Source organism: Melozone crissalis, unplaced genomic scaffold (assembly GCF_028551555.1).
Source record: "Melozone crissalis strain CALT ecotype California unplaced genomic scaffold, PUWL_Pcris_2 ptg000010l_1, whole genome shotgun sequence".
In the NCBI taxonomy this organism is placed as follows: domain Eukaryota; kingdom Metazoa; phylum Chordata; class Aves; order Passeriformes; family Passerellidae; genus Melozone; species Melozone crissalis.
The window spans coordinates 6,072,448-6,092,126 of record NW_026535788.1 but is presented as its reverse complement, the minus strand read 5'-3'; the positions used below and the strand labels follow the sequence as shown (position 1 = coordinate 6,092,126).

The 19,679-nt window shown below is 45.0% G+C and overlaps 1 protein-coding gene across 7 annotated transcripts in view; it reads right to left on the bottom strand.

Annotated features, from left to right (window-relative positions):
* EBF2 (EBF transcription factor 2) overlaps positions 1-16,561 on the bottom strand; it is a 124,777-nt gene extending 108,216 nt beyond the window's left edge. For 6 of the 7 annotated variants that reach the window (XM_054270519.1, XM_054270522.1, XM_054270520.1 and 3 more), the window contains exons 1-6: positions 16,431-16,561; positions 14,096-14,252; positions 13,067-13,130; positions 12,747-12,802; positions 12,316-12,389; positions 6,431-6,499 (exon numbers count right to left, since the gene is read on the bottom strand). In XM_054270519.1, coding sequence (XP_054126494.1) covers positions 6,431-6,499; positions 12,316-12,389; positions 12,747-12,802; positions 13,067-13,130; positions 14,096-14,252; positions 16,431-16,561 — 551 coding nt within the window. The remainder of the gene's footprint in view (positions 1-6,430; positions 6,500-12,315; positions 12,390-12,746; positions 12,803-13,066; positions 13,131-14,095; positions 14,253-16,430) is intronic. The other variant, XM_054270523.1, reaches the window with a different exon arrangement.
* Between the last annotated feature and the right edge of the window lie 3,118 nt (positions 16,562-19,679).

The window sequence follows — 19,679 nt, the reverse complement described above, 5'->3', positions numbered from 1 at the left end:
CCACACATCCCAAAAGGCATCTCTCTGTTTGAGGGCAGAGATGCTCACAGTGACAGCACATGGCCAGGAGAAAATCTGCACAAAACAGAAATGGAAACAGGTGGAAATAAGGTTCCAGCTCTGTTTAATTCCCCAATAATCTGTGCTTGAGACCAGCAGTGATTTAAACTCCTCTCATTTCTTGCTCCGTTCCAGAAGCAGCAGCACCTCCAGCCCAGGCAGCACCACCCAACAGTGCTGGGGGAGAGAAACTTGGGAAATTGCACAAATCCTGAGTGTTTCCACACATCAGTTCTCAGCAGCTGTGCCTTTGTGTTATCAGGGAAAGTCAGAAAATCACATACACAGTTTATAGCTAAACACAGACCCTGGGAATGGCTACAAAAATACAGGGACTGTGATGGGAAGAAAGGAGCAGAACCCAGGACTTCCACAGACCCAACCAGTCCATTCTTCATTTTTCCAGCACACTCAGAAAGATATTTAAGCTTCTTCTGACTCACCAGCTTGCTGGAAAATCTGTTGTCTGTCAACATTAAATGAAAAAGATTAAATGACACAAGCTACTCTCCAGTTTGGTCTGTTTACAAGCTTTAAGTGTTTGCACACATCAAAGATTTCAAGATGTTTTGGACAGCAAACTGGTAAAGAATTTTCTTTTTGTCTGAAAGAAAGGAGAAAATAAAAAGAAACAAACAAATTAGGCACTAAGAGAACCACTTGTCAAATGGCTGGGATAGTGCAATTTGAAGTTACTGACTCCCCACAAACATCCAGTCTACTAAAAAATTCATAAAGAGACAGATGGCACAACAGCAGCTCCTTGCAGGAGAGCAGGGTTTAGCAGTGAACAAAGGACTTTGACTCCCTAGGACAAGGGGAGAGATCATTGTGGGTTTTGGGGCTTGGAAGGGGGGACTGGGGCACGCAGGGAAGAGCTCCTGCTTTCACCCCACAGCAGCAACAGACCCCAGGCATTCCTTCTGCCTTGGCAGACTCACAGAGGCCACAGAGAACAGGGCACAACAGGAACAATCCAACTCTGCCATGCAGATTAAATCCTCCTGGCACCAGGAATGTGAAAAAAACCCCCCAAAAACTCCTATCCAGGGATCTGAAACCGCTTTCTACAGCCAGGTAGTTGCTAATGCTTTGTATTAAGGGGGAAACTGAGGCAGAGATTTATGTCACTAAAGGTGACAGGGCAACCCACTGTCAGTGGGAATTTGATCCAGGCCTCTCCAGTCCTGCTGTTCTGCCTCTGAGCATGAGGAAACATCCTTGTGTTACCCAGTGGGTTTTGCAATCACCCCAAAGGGAGGTGTAAGGGACAAAGTCCTTTTCAGGTGGCTGAGATGGAGAGAAAAGGAAGAAAAAGAGAAAAGAAAGAAAAAAATATTTAAAAAAATCCCAATCAGAAGTCTGCACTTATCTGAAGTTAGCTCCTTCAAAATGAAAATTCATCTATGTGTTCTTTTGGAGTTTTTAGTGAGAGGGAAGTGGGGTGGCAGGGAAGGACACACACACACACAGGCAGAAGATGTAAAGCCCATCCCTATTAACCCTGAAGGGATTTTTAGTGCCTGTGGGAGAGCTCAGCCCTCAGTCCCTGCAGCAGGGAGGGCAGGGCACCAGCAGGGATGGAATCCTCAATTCCAGGGGAAGGGATGGACCCCCGTGGCACAGGGATGCCATCCAGGCTCTGCTGCGCCTTCCAGAGAGGCTGACAAGTCACCAGCTGTGCTCAGGCCTTGGCTTTTTGTTAAAGAGCAGCTACAAAAGCCTCATTTTCTCTCTTGCAGCAGCTGCTCCATGGTGCCCTTCAGCACCCCCAAAGCAGGGTGCCCAGGGCTGAGCTGGTGCCACTGGGTGCTGACCCAGCTGGAGATGCTGGACACTGCTCTCCCTCCCAACCATCCACTCCCCAGCAACAATCACTACAAATAAATCAATAAAACGTGCAACACACACCAGACCCTTCCCAGGACAATCAGGAACGGTTTAGGAAAAGGAGTTTAGTTAAAAGCAGAAGGAATTGGACCCAATGTCTCAGATTCTAAAAGAACCTGAGCTGAAAGACCTCATTCCATGGGCACAAAGGGAGCACAGGACCATGGAGGCAGCAGCCACAAACAGCACAGGGTTTGTGCTCCCAGCTTTTCCTGCTATTCTGACAAGTTTCCCTTCTAGGAACAAAAAAAATTCTGTCCCACCCTAGTGACACTGCATTTTTAATTGAATTAAGATATTCATTTGAAGGACGTGAAATTTTCTTTTGACCGTTTAAGATGTTTCATTTGAATTACATGTAAATTTCTTTTGACTGGTTCTCTCTATTAGGGAAGGGGAGGGGAAAGGTAAAAAACCAAAAAAATCAAAATTTTCAACTAAAAAACTCACAGCAATTCTCCCCTGTACCACAGAGGCTTCAATTAAACCACAGCTTAAGTAAACTCAGCAAAGCATTAAGAGTAACAAGTACACAAAATAACCTCCTCTAAAGAGCTTGAATCTTCAAGAACACAAAGAAAACTAACAAAAAATTAAAAGGTCATTGCCATTTGATGAATTTATATCCAAAATTACACAACTCACCTACAATGAGAGAGAAAATCTGCAGTAAAGTGATTAACTAAATTAATTTGCCTCTTCCACGACCTCTTAATCCTCATACCAAGGTTCTTTTTATTAGCATAAACAGGGTAGGAAAGGCAACAAACTGAGTAATTCTAGCACAGGTGTAACAAAATACAGTTTTCAGTGGGCAGTGCCATCTTCAAAGGAATGAGCTTCCATCCACCCTTCCACCCAAAAGTTCCCCAGCACCCGCATCTCATGTCCCTGCCTGTAATTTCCATAAAGGAAACACAAAATTCACTCTCCAATTTCAAGGAACTACCAGGAACATCAAGAACCAGCACTTCAGCCATGAGAGAAGGGGGAAAAAAGATAATATTTACATATTTGATGTCTCTTAAACCAACCAATTCCACAGATACCAAGTTCCAAAGGCAAGGAGAAATCCAGGATGAATCCACCACAGGAACGCCAGGACCAACTTAGCTCTCACTAATTCTGGTTGTGCACACAAAGTTAAAGCTTGCTGTGACATTTTGAGAACTGATTCTGGCTCATGTTGTCCAAAACCTTGGAATGCAAGTGCTTCTGGATGAAAAATGCCATCCCAGGTCCCTCCAGCCCTGTGCTCCAGTGGAATTCCCAGCAGCACTGCAGGATCCGAGCTATGCCATTCCTGTTAGTCAAAGGCATCACTCTGAAACCCAATCCTGTCCAGAGTTACACTGGAATTCTGGCTCAGAACATCACAGGAACCAAAATATTCCAATGTGTCCTGCACTCCTCTGCCACAGGAGAGGGCATTTCAGTGGAGAAGTTCCCTTTCATATGGAAACGTTCTCATTTCCAAGAGGGAGTGGAAAAATAACTGCAAGGGCCTTCGGATCTAAATCCAGTCCCCAGAGCAAAGGTCACTGCAAAAATGTTTTATTCAGCATCAGAACTTTTGGAATTATTTCAAGGAGGAGAGAAAACCCAACAACAACAACAACGGGACTGACATTTTTTTCCCACTGAACTATTTCTTGCTTTTCAAACAGGGTTACAAGGATTTGGTGAACACCAGGGAATTGTGTCTCCCTCCAGCATACAGCAGGTTAAAAAGTGGGGAGAGAAACAAATAAAGGGGAAATCACTATATTGGTGATGGGGTTACAGTTGAACCCAGTGATCTTAGGGACTTTTTTAATTTCAAAGATTCTGGAATTTTATTCCATGGAAATTATGATTCACTTTGCCCACACTGCTTAGGCAGAGCTCTGTACAACACAAAGATGTTTTTGCAATTCTCCTCTCTCCATTTTCCTTTTTTCCCTTCTCCAGAGACATGAGACAATGCCACAGCCAGGTTGGTACGGGGCAGATTTTTACACTGACCTATCATTTCACACCAGGGAAAAACACCTGTATTTCAATCACTATTTAAAGAAAACCTGTAGTTCATTTTAAATTAACAGCAACCCACCATGCAGGCATCACTGAGCTGAAAATATCACCATATTTATTGATCCACATGGCTGCAAGGTGCACTTCAGAAATTACATTCCACCTGCTGCCAAGTCCCTAAGCAGAGGTGCTTTCCTTTCAAGAAGCTCTAGAAAGACCCTGTAAATAAATCTAAGCTGCTGTCCAGCAGGTCCAGAGCACACAGGACTCTCCTTGTTTGAAAGACAATAAAAAATGACCCCAGAGAGTGCATTTAGAGGAGTGGAGTGTGCAGCTCAGTTGTGCTTTGGTGCTGTGCAGGTGGGTGAGGATGAGAGAGGAGCCAAGGATGTCTCTGTGCCCAGACAGGCGCAGCACAGCTCTGCAGCTTTATTTGCATTGCGTGTGCTGATGGAGATGTGGCTCACAGGATTTTCCCTCACTCCTCAGGCCCTGCTCGGCCGGGTGAGGAGGCAGAACAGAAATAACTGTGCAGAAATAACTCTGCCAGAAGGAGTCGCTCTCTTGATGCTGCACCACCAGTTAGTGGTAGAAAAAAAAAAATAATATTTAGCTTTGAGTTTTGCTTCTTTCAGCAAGCCAAGCCTCCTCCAGACAGCAGGGCAGAGCTGGGATAAATTCTTCTCTCTGCGGCCTAAATCTGATTTAGTGACTGCCTTCAACTGAATGGAGCAGCTTTATCAGGCTGCACTCCTGACTTATCTCCCTTATCTACCCTCACTGAGCTCCAGAGTTCGCCTGGAATGGACACACACACACAGAAAGGGAAGAACCAACACACAAAAAGGAACTGCCAGACTGAGCCTGGAGGACGCTTCCGTGCCAAGAGAATGTCTATTGCTGTTAGCAGGGCAGGCAGGAAGAAGGTTCTGGGCTCAGAATAAATTAGGAGAGGTCTAGACAAAGTTAGGAGGGGTCTTAGAACAAAGTAGAAAAGTTGGGACTCACTGAACACAACGGGTGATTTGTGATGCGCATTTTACACACAGTTGTTAGAAAGAAAAACCCTGTCCTTCCTCATAGCTTCCATTCCATTTTACATCAGCAGATCCCAAAGCCCCCCAGGACGCATCAGAATCTTCACTTTGCATGGGGATAAGCAGCTGGCTCGGGATTACAAATTCAGCTGGGGCAGGAACTGTCCCTGTCAAGGTCTCAATCCAGGGCCTTCCATCCTGAGCTGCTTCCCAGAAAATTCAGACTTCAGGCTGGAAAGTTCCCAAATGCACATTCATACCAAGCATCAACACAGCCAAAAATAAGCTTGAAAATTCATAGGAAAGGTCAAGATGGCACATCCAGGACTTCTGCTCCCCAAAGAGCCCATTTCATTGCTCTGGATTGCTCTGGCCCCAGCCACAGCTTGTGAGCACAGAATTAAAAGGCAAAACTATGGGGTAAAGGGAGAAGGAGAACCCATTGCCTCATCAGAGTTCCAAAATTATTTAGATTAACTCTGTGATTAAAAAAAAAGGAAATTTTTGCAGATCTTTATTCAAACTAGCTTCACTGCTCTGAATGCCAAAATAAGTCCACCAGAAATACTGTGACAAATAAAGCTTATTAGGGAGGAGATAGAACAGGCCAGACACAGGCAGGCACAAAAACTGGCTCTAAAATCAATCCACTCCATCATCAGCCCTCTTGTAGCATCTGCTTCAGGGAAAAGGAACCCTTTAACAGTTACTACAGAATAATCTGGGGGAAAACATTTTCTTGCTGGCTTTTCCTTATTTACTGTTCCCCTTCTGGAGCCCTTGTGTGTGTGCTCCGTTCTGAAGCAGCTCTGCCTGGTTTTATTTTCCCTGTCTGAGCCTTGCTGAACTCCAGATTTCAAACCCTTCCATGTCAGTGAGTTCCACAAGGAAGTTTTCTAAGCTCCCCCAAATATACACAATTTTTACAGTGCCACTTCATGCTTTAACAAACTGCTGTTCTCCCCATTTATGTTATTGACCTAAAAACTAGCAAAAGAACCTAAACATGGAACCGAAACTGAGCAACACACAAAGCTGTTCTACATAAAATTGCTCACAATCCCAAACCTGTCAGATTTAATGTTGCATTTTTGCCTTTCTACCCCTCCCTTTCCCCCCACATTTCCACAAAAATATTGCTCTTTTGTTAAAGAACATTAGTGAAGCTGCCAGGCCGCTCAAAGCTTTATCTGTCTCAGTAATCCAGTTGGATCCCATCCCTGGTGAGGAGAGAATGTTCCAGGTGCACACATGGAATATTTGGTCACAATAAAAACAGAATTTCATTTTAAAAATAAACATAAATTTTGTCAAGGTCCCCAAATGGCAGACATCAACAAATAACCAGTGAGAAACAATCTCTGATGATTCAAAGTGGAAAACAACAATTTTGGGATGCTTTTGCAGGAAAATGGGAATTCATCTCCTACCTGTCAATGATCACAGGGTCAGATGGAGTCTCATTTCTGTTGCCACAGCTTTTCTTCTCACAGCACCGACTGCAGAGGGAAAGTAAAGCAAAATTAAAGAACCAGTGGGACAGATGAGAGCCAAGAACCAGCTCAAGGTCTGTCAGAAAACCTTCAGCACTCAGTATATGCCTGGAAGGGTAAAAATTCTGCTTTCCAGAAGGGAAAATTAAGGGAATTGGGTGCCCAAGTCCTGGCTGGTTCAAGTTGGAGTTTGGCACTTAGCTCCCTGTAATCTATTCTGAATTACCCAGCCAAAAATGAACAGCAGTATGGCCACACTCGAGACTGAGGTGATATTCATAAAGGTCTAATAAGTGATTAACAGATGTCATTAACAGGCAGAACCAAATGGGTTATGTGGGGTTAAAAGTCCATCAAAAGGTGTTAGAACTGACTATAAGCAACCTAATGGTTTGGTATATTCCAATAATATTTTTTATATTACTGTATTTTTTTTTATTATTAAATATCTAAGTTTTATAAGGTTACTGAAAATTTCAGCACTCCATGAAAAGCCAGAAACTGAACATATTTAGATGCTACAAAGGATCTGAAGAGATGTTTTTCAGGTTGGCTTTTGCAATTCCTTTGCAATTGCTTCAGTGATAAACCCTTAAGACTAAGTATTAATTCATACACATTCAGTGGTAATATTAATTATAATAAATAATAATAAAAATGTTATAATCAATAGACAGCTCATTATTTCCATTGATATAATCACTGACATGGGTGATGCTCCTGCACACACAGTAGCTGAGTACCAGGAGTTAAACAGACTTTAAAAACAGTCCTTGCTCTGAAATCCTCACTTTTAATAATCTGAAGCGACAGAGAAGATTTAAGCTGTTTTCATGCTCAGGTTTTTGTTCCAGTCAAAGCCAACATGGGACAGGGTGGGTGGACGTACCCAAAAGTTTAAAAAGTCTCTATCAAAAGTCCCACATCCTTCAGAAGTCACCAGATCAGATGCTTTTCTAGAAGGTATTTTCCATACTTTGCAGAGGGTTCTGTTCAAATTTACACACATGGGATGAAGAAATTTTGGTGGGTTTTTGTACAGGGGTGCTGAATGCATCTGCAAAATTCTCAAGCATTCTGAGTGTCAGAGCTTCCCAGCTGGGGAGCAATTCCAAGCACAATAAGAGGTTTTTTTTAAGTAAATAAATAAATACTAAAATAAGAAATAAATAAAATACTTTAATTCATTGAAGGCAGAATAAAATATTAAAGTGGGGATTTTTTTTCTTTATATGCCTAATATTTAATTATAAATACCTAAAATGAGCATTTACACCAAAACCCCTCTTTCAGCTATGAAAAATGCCAACATTTCCTCCAGTTTCCAGGTAGTTCCTGCTCTGGGGCTGGAATTGCCCATCCACATGATCTGGAAGGAGCAGGTCTATTTGAATAACAGCTCTAACTGTTTCAACATTCCTACATTCCCCTTGCCTCAAACCTGCACTTATTCATCGATGCTACTCCTTTTAAAATAAAAGGATACACTAAATATTTAAAAATCCCTGGGGCAGTCCCTGTAGCTGCTGTAAATTGTCATGGCTCCATCGACTTCAGTGCAGCTCTGGTAATTCACACCAGCACACAACATCACTCTCCCTGCCTCTCCCAACTTTATTTTAAGTGCATCTTTTATGGATTTCACTGCCCAACCAGAGTTTAGAAAGAATGGACTATTTTCATACCAGGAGCCAAGACAGGAATGCTTTCTAAAGGAGAAAATTATAATAAATCCCCCGAAAACAGCAGAGAATCCTCCCAAAGGAACATCAGTTTGGGATGTACTTTGACATGTCCAGTATAGCAACACGTGGGAAATAACATTTGGAATAAAATCTTTGCTGCTTTACAGGCCGTTATAATAAAGCAAAAAAAAAAAAAAAATTCTGTAGTGATCCCAGGGATGGTGGCACTTCCTGACAGAGCATTTTAGGATGAATTCTGTGAGGCTGAGCACAATGTGGCTGGGTTCAGAAGAAAATGCATCTTGTTTTATTTCTATTTCCACTATCATTGCAGTTCTGCACTTTGTATTCGTAATATTCAAATATTTTCCCTCTAAAACTGTGGCTTGCAGCTGAAGTTCTCCAAATGTTTCACTGATATCTACGCGCCTATCACAGCTGGGGAAAGATCTTTGTAAGTGATAGACTTTTTCCCCTTTGACCGTGGTATTTTCTGAGCCCAAATATATGAAAAAAAAATCTTGATGAGGGAGAAGAGCCACTTCCAGTGAAGGAATTACTGTTTGCACATAAATCAGAGTGAGACTGAGGATGTTTCAGCCCAACATTATAGCAAAAATACCTCTTAAATCTTTAAATCCCCATTTCCAAGAGTTTCACCCCATACCAAGCAGTAACATTTCCACTTGGTTGGTTTCACAAGTGCTGTCTGTAACAGAATTGACTGGTTCCAATTTCAGTCCAAGCCAAAACCCCCAAACGCTGGTGGTCCAGGATCAAGCCTGCAATATTCTCTTCAAGCAAATTATTGGCATAACTTCACCAACATTTACATTTCTGCCACAGTGTTGGGCTGGGAACACACTTTTAGAGATGCTCATTTGCTTAAGACAAGAATATCAAGGCTTAAGATGATTTTCCATATCTTTTCTTGTTATATTTTCTCTTCTAGTGAGATCTACATGGTGAAAGTGATGGTTTATGTTAAGAATGGTCCAGAAAAAAACTAAAACCAAACCCAGAAAGTTCCCAGGGACAACCCCAGCCCTACAAACTGAGCACCCCAGAAACCTCATACCAAAGCCAAACTTCCATCCTTTCCCCTCCTCGCACTTGACTAAAATGGTTTTAAAATTCATCCCTCACCCCAACACAAAAAAAAAAAAAAAAAAATTAAAAAAAAAATCTGTCTCTAATTTCAAACTCAAATAAGCTCACAGCATGGTGGCCTTTGTTTTGTTTTCTTCTGCCCAACTCCTCCCTGCAATTGCATAACAAAAGTGTCTAAATTCACACCATCTGGCCGATAAAGACGCGGCCCCAGCGGCCGCCTGGCCCAGCTGATTAGAGCTCCCGTCTAGTCTGAGCCTTGTGGCGAAAGTCACAGCTGTGGGGCTCACTCCACTCAATACAACTCTGTTATTAGCCAGCTGTAGACCCTGAGACTACTTCTGTTCGAATTATAATACCTTTTAACCCTCTGAGCATTGAGGGCGTAGGGGGCTGCTGGCAGCAGCATAACAACGAGTTTCCTCTTAGTGGATAATTGGAAGAAAAGGAAGAAGATGGTGGGGGGGGGAGTTATTCCAGGAGAGGAAGGTGTTTTACCTTGATTTCCAACCCTCAGGATGTTTTATTCCACACAAACACACCTAATAGGAACTGTTCCTATTAGGCCATAAGAAGCAAATGGGAAAAAAAAAAAAATCAGATTGGAGATGAATAAATGGAGGCTCGCACTGGAAGCGCTGAGAGCACTAATTATTGAGAGCTGGACTTTCAATGGCTGTGACAGATTGGTGCAGCCGTATCAATATTTAGACAACTTTCCTGCTAAGCAGGCATCTGTCACCGTCTGAGGGAGAGACGGGCACTTTCCGAGGAGCTCGTCTCCGCACAGCAAAAAATATCTTCATGTGGGGTTATGTACAGAAAAATCCCCCCTAAAAAACTCTACCTCCAACCAGGGAGGATTGGAAGAGGAGCAGAAAGACAGACAGACCCTTCTTGTTTTCCTTTTCAGAAGCAGTAGGCATCAATTTCGACAGCAGAGTGGGTACAGTGCATTAAAATTTTATGTACTGTTCCTAATGCAAACTAAACTAGAGGCTTTAAAAATTGATGCTGCCACTTAAGCAGCACACAATGAGGAAGATTTGATTATTGTACTTAAAAGAAATAAAATAAAATGTCAAGTTTAACTAGAGTTGGAGCCATTCCCCTGGCATTACTCAAAGTGATGTGTGTAATGCCTCTTCAGAATACACAGCGTCCTGCTCAGAGATACTTCGGGAAAACACGACATTTAAAATCAAATGTCTTCATTAGGTTACAGAGTGCTTTTGATTCCCTTCACTAATCTGTGTTTTACATGGGAAGGACATCCCTGAGTTGTAATTCTTCCTTGGTTAATCTATCAAGCAGCAGAGCTGAGAATAATCAGAATAATAGCTTAGATTTGTGCAATGCTACCTTAAATCAAGCACAGAGGAGGTTTGCAGGCATCACTGGAGCTCAGAAATATCAAAGTTGAGCAGAGCATTTGATAGCATAAAGGCAGGGAGAGGAAGCAGGGGGAAAGCCCAAATTAATTTCAAATCAAACACGTCCATTTGGATGAGAAGGTGCTGAAATACTTGAACTTCCAAACCAGAGCTGCGCTCTGCGCAGGGAGAGTGGAGGAAAGAAATGGGCTCACTGCTCTTATGTTATCACAAACCACAACCCCATTGCATGAGAAATCAGACTTTTCTTCTCTAATTCTCACTGGTTATAGTGAAACCTTTCAACAGCATGGATGCATATATACATATATATATATAATTATATACACAAGTTCTAAATGTGTCAGAAAGTCCCTTATACACCTTTGATCTGTGCAATTACATCGCCAGACCCTTGTAAACCCGACCCAGTGCAACCCTCAGATGTGATATACATTGTGTTTGGGCATAAATATGAAAATACTGGTCAAAAGTTAATTTACTTAATTAAGGAGAGCTACACACAACAGAGAAACAACGCATTTGTTTCACACTGAACACCTGATTCATATTCTATGAAAAAGTAACAGAATTGTTGACATAATTAAGTACTGAAACTAAGACTTCCCCTTGATAAAAACTCTGTCCAAATAGGCTTCTCTCACTGCTACATTAACTTAAAAAGGCTACTTTAATTAAAAAAACAACAATCAGGTAGCAAGCTGAGGCATTAAAAGAAGCAACATTGAGTCCACCAGCTTAACCCTCTCCCACTGATACAATAAATCACAAACTGGGTATAATAAAGGTCACAAATGGGTTTTGTCTCTTGTTTTATGAACGTTCTATGCACATTTTAGCACATTTTAATACAAGAACATTGACTGTTTGCATTATTATATGTATTGAAAAAAAATTTAATTACCCGAGAACAGGAAAAGTAATAAGTTACCATGGAAGCACGACATACATACATAAGGTACATGTAAGTTCAGACTTATACAAAAGTTATTAAAAACATCCTCAAGTCATTTCACCCTCTAATTTATAAATTTAAATGCTAAAAATAGTGTCCTTTTTTTTGTTGTTTTAATTAAAAAGTAGAAGGCCCCTAAATATTGTTCACATGTAGAGAAAGGAAAGGTTTGAGGGTTTTTTCTTGTGGGGTAGAACTGCCCAAAATTAAAGAACATTAATGATGCCACTTTAATTGAGAAAATGAAAATATTTCACCAAAGGAAATTGCATTAAGAACATACTGCAGTTTCCAGGCAAAAATATATAAATTAAACTTCTCATTCTCATAAGGTGAGCAGAAATTTTATGAGCAATAAGCATATAAATGTCTTGATTTAAACAACACATGCAAAGGCCTACTTTAAACAAAAATAGTGCAGCTGGGGTTGCTGACTCTCCTTCAGGAAAAATTAATAGCAAAAAAATAGGAAACCTGCCCCAAAAATCTGTTTTGAACCCAAGCGAGCATTACCCACATAAAGAGAAAGTCTTCCTACACAAAGACCCTCTCTGAGCCAGCAACAAAATAAACAAACAACAAAATCAAAATCTCCCTGCTTAAAATTTCCTTGGAGAGGCTCTTCCAACATTTTGGGAAGCAAAGCTCACAAATGATGTGATAATCAAGTCATCTTACCTGCACATGACTTCGTGGGTGAGCAGCACTCTGCACATCTCGGGGTTCTTGTTCTGCCCTTCGTAAGTTATGGGCTACAAAAATTAAGAGAAGGGTTAAGCCAGGAGCATTCAGGGTTATTTATTCCTTAGAATCTTCAGATGTGAGGGGAAGGGATTTTACCACCTGCAAACAAACATCTTCCCCTTTATGTGCAGGGAAAACAGCTTTACAGAAATATTGCTACAAAGTGGATAAAAACCAACAGTCCACAGAGGGAGAAAAAAGAGACTTAAGAGCACAATTTTCAACTACTCTCCAAAATAGGTCTGCAATACAGCTGAGCAAGAGATCAAAATGAAACGGAGAAGGAAAAACATGCAAGGAAATGTTGAGCAAACAGGAAAGATGAGGTGGGACAGGACAGCATGGCACAGATCAGCCCTGCTCACCTGCTTGGTGACAGAATCAATGAGCCTCACATAGAGATCCTGTTCTGTCCTGACACCTGGAGCGAGGGAGAACAGGGGTAAATCACATTGCACAGGCACCTTGCCCTGAGAGCAGCAGAACCAACGCGGTCAGCGCCGTGTCGGACACCCTCAGCATCCCAGGCAGTTCTGGTTCCCAAGCCCATCCAAAGCCCAGGGCCCGTCCCTGAGCTGAAGGGGCTCATGCAAGGCAGTTCCAGGGTGTTTTGGACACCCCAGCACCCACAGGCAGACCCTGGCTCGCTGCACAGCCCCAGGAGGGGCCGGGGAAGGGCGCTCACCGTTGCTGTAGAGCAGCTGGAGTTTGTAGTGCGTGCCGTTGTTCGTCTTCTCGTTGCCTTGCTCCTGAAAGGGAATTTGAAAAAAGGAGGGGGGAAAAATCCTTCCAGAACTTACACTTGGCACATTTAAAATGCAAGAGCTGATAATCATGATGGAAGTGACAACAAAGTTGATTAAAATTCCAAGAGGTGAATCCACTGATTGGGATGTATTAACCTTCCGAGTGACCCAGGACAAACTACAAAATACTCCTGACATCTTCTCCTGTAGGAGTTCAAGAACTTCTTTCCCTCTTTTATTTGCCATTATGCTCTCAACTTTTTCAAGGGAATACATTGAGAAGAATTTGTGCATTTCAAATAATTTAATATAAAGCAGACTGACACCAGGCAAACACAATGGCTTTTGATTTTACTGTGATCATTGCTTTTCAATAGTGTTACTTTGAGTCAAAATTGAAATTTATTTCCTGAAGGTTGTGTTACAGGGATATTTCTTATGTCCCTTTTTAATGTAATTTCCTGTAAAATAATTATTTATGATTCACAGTTCAAAAAAATCTTGTTCATGGCTAAGAAAATAAATGAAAAAATGCAAAGTGGTCAAGACATGGAATTAAAATCCAAAAGCAAATGCTTTTCAAGTCCTGCCATTGACTTTGGAGCCTTAGGAAATACATATAACCACACTCAACAATAATCTGACATATTTACAGGTCAGATTCCACTTCTGTTTGGGTACTAATAAAACCTGGCAGATGTGGTAGGTAAAAAAAGCTAAGTGCATTCATCCCCCATGAATTTTATTTATGTTCGTTTTAGTGGGTGAATGAAATTCACGATACAGAGCAGAGGCTTCCAACCCTTTTTAACCACAGCAGCACACACAGGGTTACAGCTCTACCACAGCACCTGAACCTTGACCAAACCATGGTTTTATTTTTTTATAGGTATTAGAAGCTGGCAGCTCAGTGCGGGGAGAAGACCAAAATTGGAGAGGAAAAGAAGAAGAAGAGTAAGGAGCCTTACTTTATCATTTTCTACAAAGTCCACAAAAGCTGTCCTCTCTATTTCCACGGGCTGCCCCTGTCTGTCGTAGAGAGCCAGAACAAAGTGAAAGAAATTGGATTTCCTCAAGTTGGAGGGTGGCTGCTTTTCAAAGTGGGCTCTGGACAAAGCTACTCCGCTGTGGAGGAAACACACGGGATGGGGTGAGGGGGAGAGACAAAGACATTACCAGGTTGTGCAGCAGTAAGGGCAGAACAACAACAGCCAAGGCAGAGCTCGCTCGGACCGTCCCTGCCCTGCAGCCCCGATTTCGGCGTGGCCCCGCTCCCTGCACAGCCCAGGACACGCTGATTTACAGAGGGTTCCGTGCTAAGGCAGCGAGTGTTTTCCTTGCCCCGCTCATTTCCCTGCCTGTCGCCGCTCCTTGCCGAAGCGCTGTGAGTGTCAGAGGGGCTGCGAGGGTTCCCTGCACATCCTGGTCCTGCTCCCTTTGCCTGGAGGAGGAAACGAGCCACCCTAAAAATCATTCCTACGGGCAGGATGTCAACTCGGGGACCCCTCGTTTTGCTCAGACACAACGACTTTGGAGCGGAGCAGCCTCTTCCCTCGGCTGCGAAGTTTGACTTGAACTGATTCCTGTGAATTGGATCTCTGATTTAAACTGAAAGAATTTAGTCTCGGGTTAGCCAGCCCTTGAGAAAATCTTGTCCCTGACTGCAGAAAACGTTGGGATGTTTCCCACGCATTTCCCGGCTTCGAAAGATTCGAATGCTTCTGTTTACCCACGATATCCCCGACTGCAGCTTTATTTCTTTGTGAAATTAGTCGCAGTTCCCTGTCCCTAAAGCCAATTTCTACTTACTGAGAAGAAAATAGGTGAATACGAGCACCTCCAAATTACTTAACAGACAGATTAAGTCTATGTGCCAGACTAGGTAGGAGTTGGACAGCTTTGGGTTTTAGTCCCTAAAACAGATCCACGGCACTGGCAAAAGTATTTGGCTCTTTCAGAGCACTACAGATGTTTCCCGGTGTTTTCCTTGCCAATGAGGTACGGTGTGAAATCACCACATCCGCCACAACCGCACCTAGCCTGGGGATTCCTCTCATTCTGGGGTGGAAAAATTGGGATTTATTGGTTTGTTAAGAATATCTGGGAGAAAAACCTGGCGATGCCAGCAGGCTGCACCTCCACCGCTCCCGTGAATTGGAGCCTTGTCAGGAGCTGCTTCCTTTTACTTTCAGTTTCCTCAAGGATCAACCTCTTCCCCCTCAACCGTATTTATTAAACACTCTATCAACATTCATGAAACTCTGATAACTCCTCCCATGGTGCTTGGAAAACCTTGCTGCCAGATCAGGCCGTGGGTGGGGGCACGGATGAGCTATTTCTAAAACATCTGCTTCATCTGAAGTCCCCTCTGCTGTTTCATGCCTTTCACCTTGCCTCTAATACTAAATAAAATGCTGCTTACTCCTGGAGTTCCCAATTTAGTCTTGCCCGACGCTACTACTTAACTTTTTTTTTTTTTTTTTTTAAGTTATCCAGAGGGGCTGGAAATTTTTTCCAACGGGGAAAAAAATTACCCCAAAGAGTTTTAATCATCTTACCCCTAACGGGAAGAGACAGGGATAACTGTCCTGTGCCCACTCGGCGGGGAAGAGAAAATAAAAAGGAGGCGTAAAAGGGTGAATAACCCGCCCGAACAAGCAGAAGGAGAAGAGCCAGGCCCCAATTTCGGGATGTTCGGAGCCGTTTCAGCCCAGCAGGGACCTCTCGGAGCTCGGCAGGTGCTGCAGGCACGGGATGGCCGCAGGGTGCGGGATGCCCGCGGGGATCCGCTGTGCCCGCGCCCTCCCCTGCCCTGAAACCGCGGTGACCATTTGGGCAATGCACACCGCGAATTAAGCAAAACAAGACGGGCCGGGGGAGCTCGGGTTTGACATCTGCATTGAAGTTAATTCTAACTTGGTCCCCTCTGTTCGGCTGTGTGGCCGAGCAAGCAGGGAGAGTACCCTGGATCGCTGGGAACAACCAATCCAGAGCCCCACGCATCTTCCTGGGGCAGAAAATAAAAGGGTGATCGCGTCTCGCTGTCATCTGAGCCCCGCACTGGGTTTTAGGACTCCTGATGCTCTCCGGTTTTGGAGCGCTGCTGCCTAGCTCTAGCTCCGACCTGCACTTTTTGCTGACTGGAGGAGATCGGGAGGAGGACAGAGAGGAAAAAAATAAATTTAATATCAAGTGCTAACAACGGGGCATAATGAAAAGATTTGCTAAAAAAACCAAAAAAAACCCCAAAAAATAAAAACGAAACAAGCAGAGGTAAAGTGGGAGAGAAATAGTCTCAGTTACCTTTGTGCTGCTACGTTTGCATCCACAACCCCAACGTTTCTGACCCAGGACCTGACGGAATCCATCTCAGAACCTAGAGATTTATCTTTCAGAATTGGTCCTCTTCCTAAAGTATCTTGAATTCCAAACATTTAAAAAGTCTATGCAAACTAGCAACAGTTTCCTTTTGGGAGATAAGGGAGAAGGAAAAAAAAAGCAAAACAAGTCGACGCAGCCTTTGAATCTGACACACAAATCCCAGGAAAATGAAGTTCAGCTTTAAAACCAACTTCTTCTGCTTTTTAACGCTTCGTGTTTTTAACGCCTTCAAACGGGGAAGAAAGTTTTTCCTCTTGCCAAGTGAAAGTTACGCTGATTCAGCCTCGCCGGGTATCATCATCCTTCACACGCACACGAGGGAGCCGCATCCAGAAACCGATCGCCGCTAACGAGGATCACCTGTTCCTCAAACAGACAACGGGGAGAAGGATTGATCTGCCTAATCCAGGAAGAAGGAAGGAAGGAAGGAGGGAAGGAAGGAAGGGGGACAGCCGCGATTCGCGGGGCGATCGCAGCAGCGCCGGGGCCGGAGCGCGGCCGGTCCCGCCCGGCGCTTCCCGCGCGCCATCAATGGCCACAGGGGCGGTGCGGGGGGCGGGGCCCAGCCCATATAAGGATATCTCATTTGCATCTCGCACCGCCATTGGTCGGATGGCGAGGCCGCGCTCCGTCCCCCGCGCGGCTCCCGGCTGGAGGGAGCGCGCGCGGGGCTGTCGCGACCGGGATGTCGCGATCGGGCCATGGGGACGGGTCACGGTCACAGCCCGGCAGCCCCACAGCGAGCCGTGCTGCCCCAGACCGCACAAACCGTGCTAAGGCAGCGGCACCGGGCTGCAAACAGCGCACCCGCCGCGTACCCTGGCACGGCAGAAGCACGGGCAGGGGAACCGCGAGTTTATCGTGATGGGTTTATCGCCACAGCCCCGCAGCTCCACAGCAAACGGCGCTGCCCCAGAACGCACAAACTGTGCTAAAGCTGCGGGACTGGGCTGCAAGGAGCAGCACGGGAACAGCGGTTTATCGTGACGGGTTGTCGCGATAGGTTATGGCCAGGGACCGGCAGCGTCACACCGAACAGCGCTGCCCCAGCCCGCACAGAGTGCGCTGAAAGCGCGGGGCCGGAGCGGGAGGAGCGCGCCCGTCCCGGGACAGGCGGAGCCGGGCACGGGAGCCGCGGGTTCAGCGCCGTGTCCCGGGTTCATTTCGGTGTCCCGGGCTCATCGCCGTGTCCCGGCTCACCGCCGTGTCCCGGGTTCATTTCAGTGTCCCGGGCTCACCGCCGTGTCCTGGGTTCATTTCAGTGTCCCGGGCTCACTGCCGTGTCCCGGGCTCACCGCCGTGTCCCGGGTTCATTTCAGTGTCCCGGGCTCACCGCCGTGTCCCGGGCTCATTTCAGTGTCCCGGGCTCATTTCAGTGTCCCGGGCTCATTTCAGTGTCCCGGGCTCACTGCCGTGTCCCGGGCTCATTTCAGTGTCCCGGGCTCACTGCCGTGTCCCGGGCTCATTTCGGTGTCCCGGGCTCATCACCGTGTCCCGGCAGCCTCACCCGGACCTGTCCTGCCCCGGAGCAGCCAAACTGCGCTGACAGCAGCGAGCTGTGCCCGTCTGACCGCCCTGGCTGCCACAGCCCCACACGGGCAGCGGCCGCTTCGCTCTCAGGCGCGGGATTTGAAATGAAAAATTGCCCAGAGGGAGAGCAATGGGTCTGGGGGAGGGTGTAGACAGAGGCTGCCTGCGGGGCAAGAGCCAGCCCAAGGCTGCCAGGCACCCAGCAGACCCCAAAGTTACACCCTGAGAGCTGTCAGGTCTCACCTTAGAACTTTTTCTAACATCCCATGTAGGCAGCTTTTCCCATTAAAGGAAACCGGAGCTCTGCCCAGCCCGGCCTGCGGTGACCCGAGACCGTACCCACGTCTGCGTTTATTTTAGTTTATTCCTTAAAACTGCCCTGCCTTGGCGATATTTTCCTCCTGGCCCTTTTGTATTCTGATCTGTGTATAGATCTGCCTCTGAAATCTATATAACACCAACGCGAAAACAGATTTCAAGACAATGAATGCAAATCTGTGCTCAGAGACCATCTGCCAGATGAGGGAATCAGATGTTCGGTAGTTAAAGGCACAGCACAAGGATTCAAGGATTTCCTTGACTCATTATGTGCAGCTCCTCTCTTTAACCTGCTTGATTTTTTTTTTTTTTTAACGGGATCGAAGTATAATTTCCATTTCCAAATAAATCGGAACTCCTTCCATCCACGTTCAGCTGCGATTCAAAATGTCACCTATTAAATGCAAGATTATTTTCATGGAATTTTATACAGTTCTCTCCAAAAACAATCTCAAATGAAAATCTTCCCATGAAACTTTCATTAAAATGTATCCTTAATTCAGGCACGATTGAGGGCAAAGCCAGGACTCAGATTTATTCTGTCTACATAAGTGACAGACATGGTATTGGATGAACTAATACATCTCACCCAATCTTTGTTCAAGGAAATTCGCCATGCTAACCCACCTCCCCAAATTGATAAATATGCAGGAAATGATTTTGCCAGGTTAGCAAAAGGCGAGGCTGGCGTTATTTCAACATTAGAGAAAAGCAGCAGCAGTTTGAGGGAGCTAGAGGGTGCAGGTTAATCTTTCAAGATATGATCTTAGCACCTCTGAGATGCAATTTCTCTGTATTAGAAAGCCCAAACAGGGCAAGATTTTTTTTTTTTTAATACTTTAAAAAAGTGAAAAACCAGAGCATTTAAGATAAATATATCGGCGATGGTAAGGCGTATTACAGCGGGGCTTTTTTACCGTTTCTCAATAGGCGTGGATACATTTCCTCGAATAAAAGCCCAAATACACTTTCTGGCAATACCGCTCCGACCCTTCCTACGTTTGTTCCTAACCCCTAGGCAGGGGCGGAAGGGGAGGGGGCGGAATTCCCTCTCGCTGCAACCTTGGCCGGTGCGTTCGCAAGGAGAGAATGCTCCCTGACCACCCGAGCCCCTCTCCCCAGGAGATGAAGCCGAGCCCACCTCCCCAGGAGTGAAAGCCGAGCCCCTCTCCCCAGGAGATGAAGCCGAGCCCACCTCCCCAGGAGATGAAGCCGAGCCCCTCTCCCCAGGAGTGAAAGCCGAGCCCATCCCCGCCAGGTAGGGTCCAGCCCCGGGCCGGGGGCTGCAGCCCCGCGAACAAAGGGGGCTCGTGTGCCCGGCCC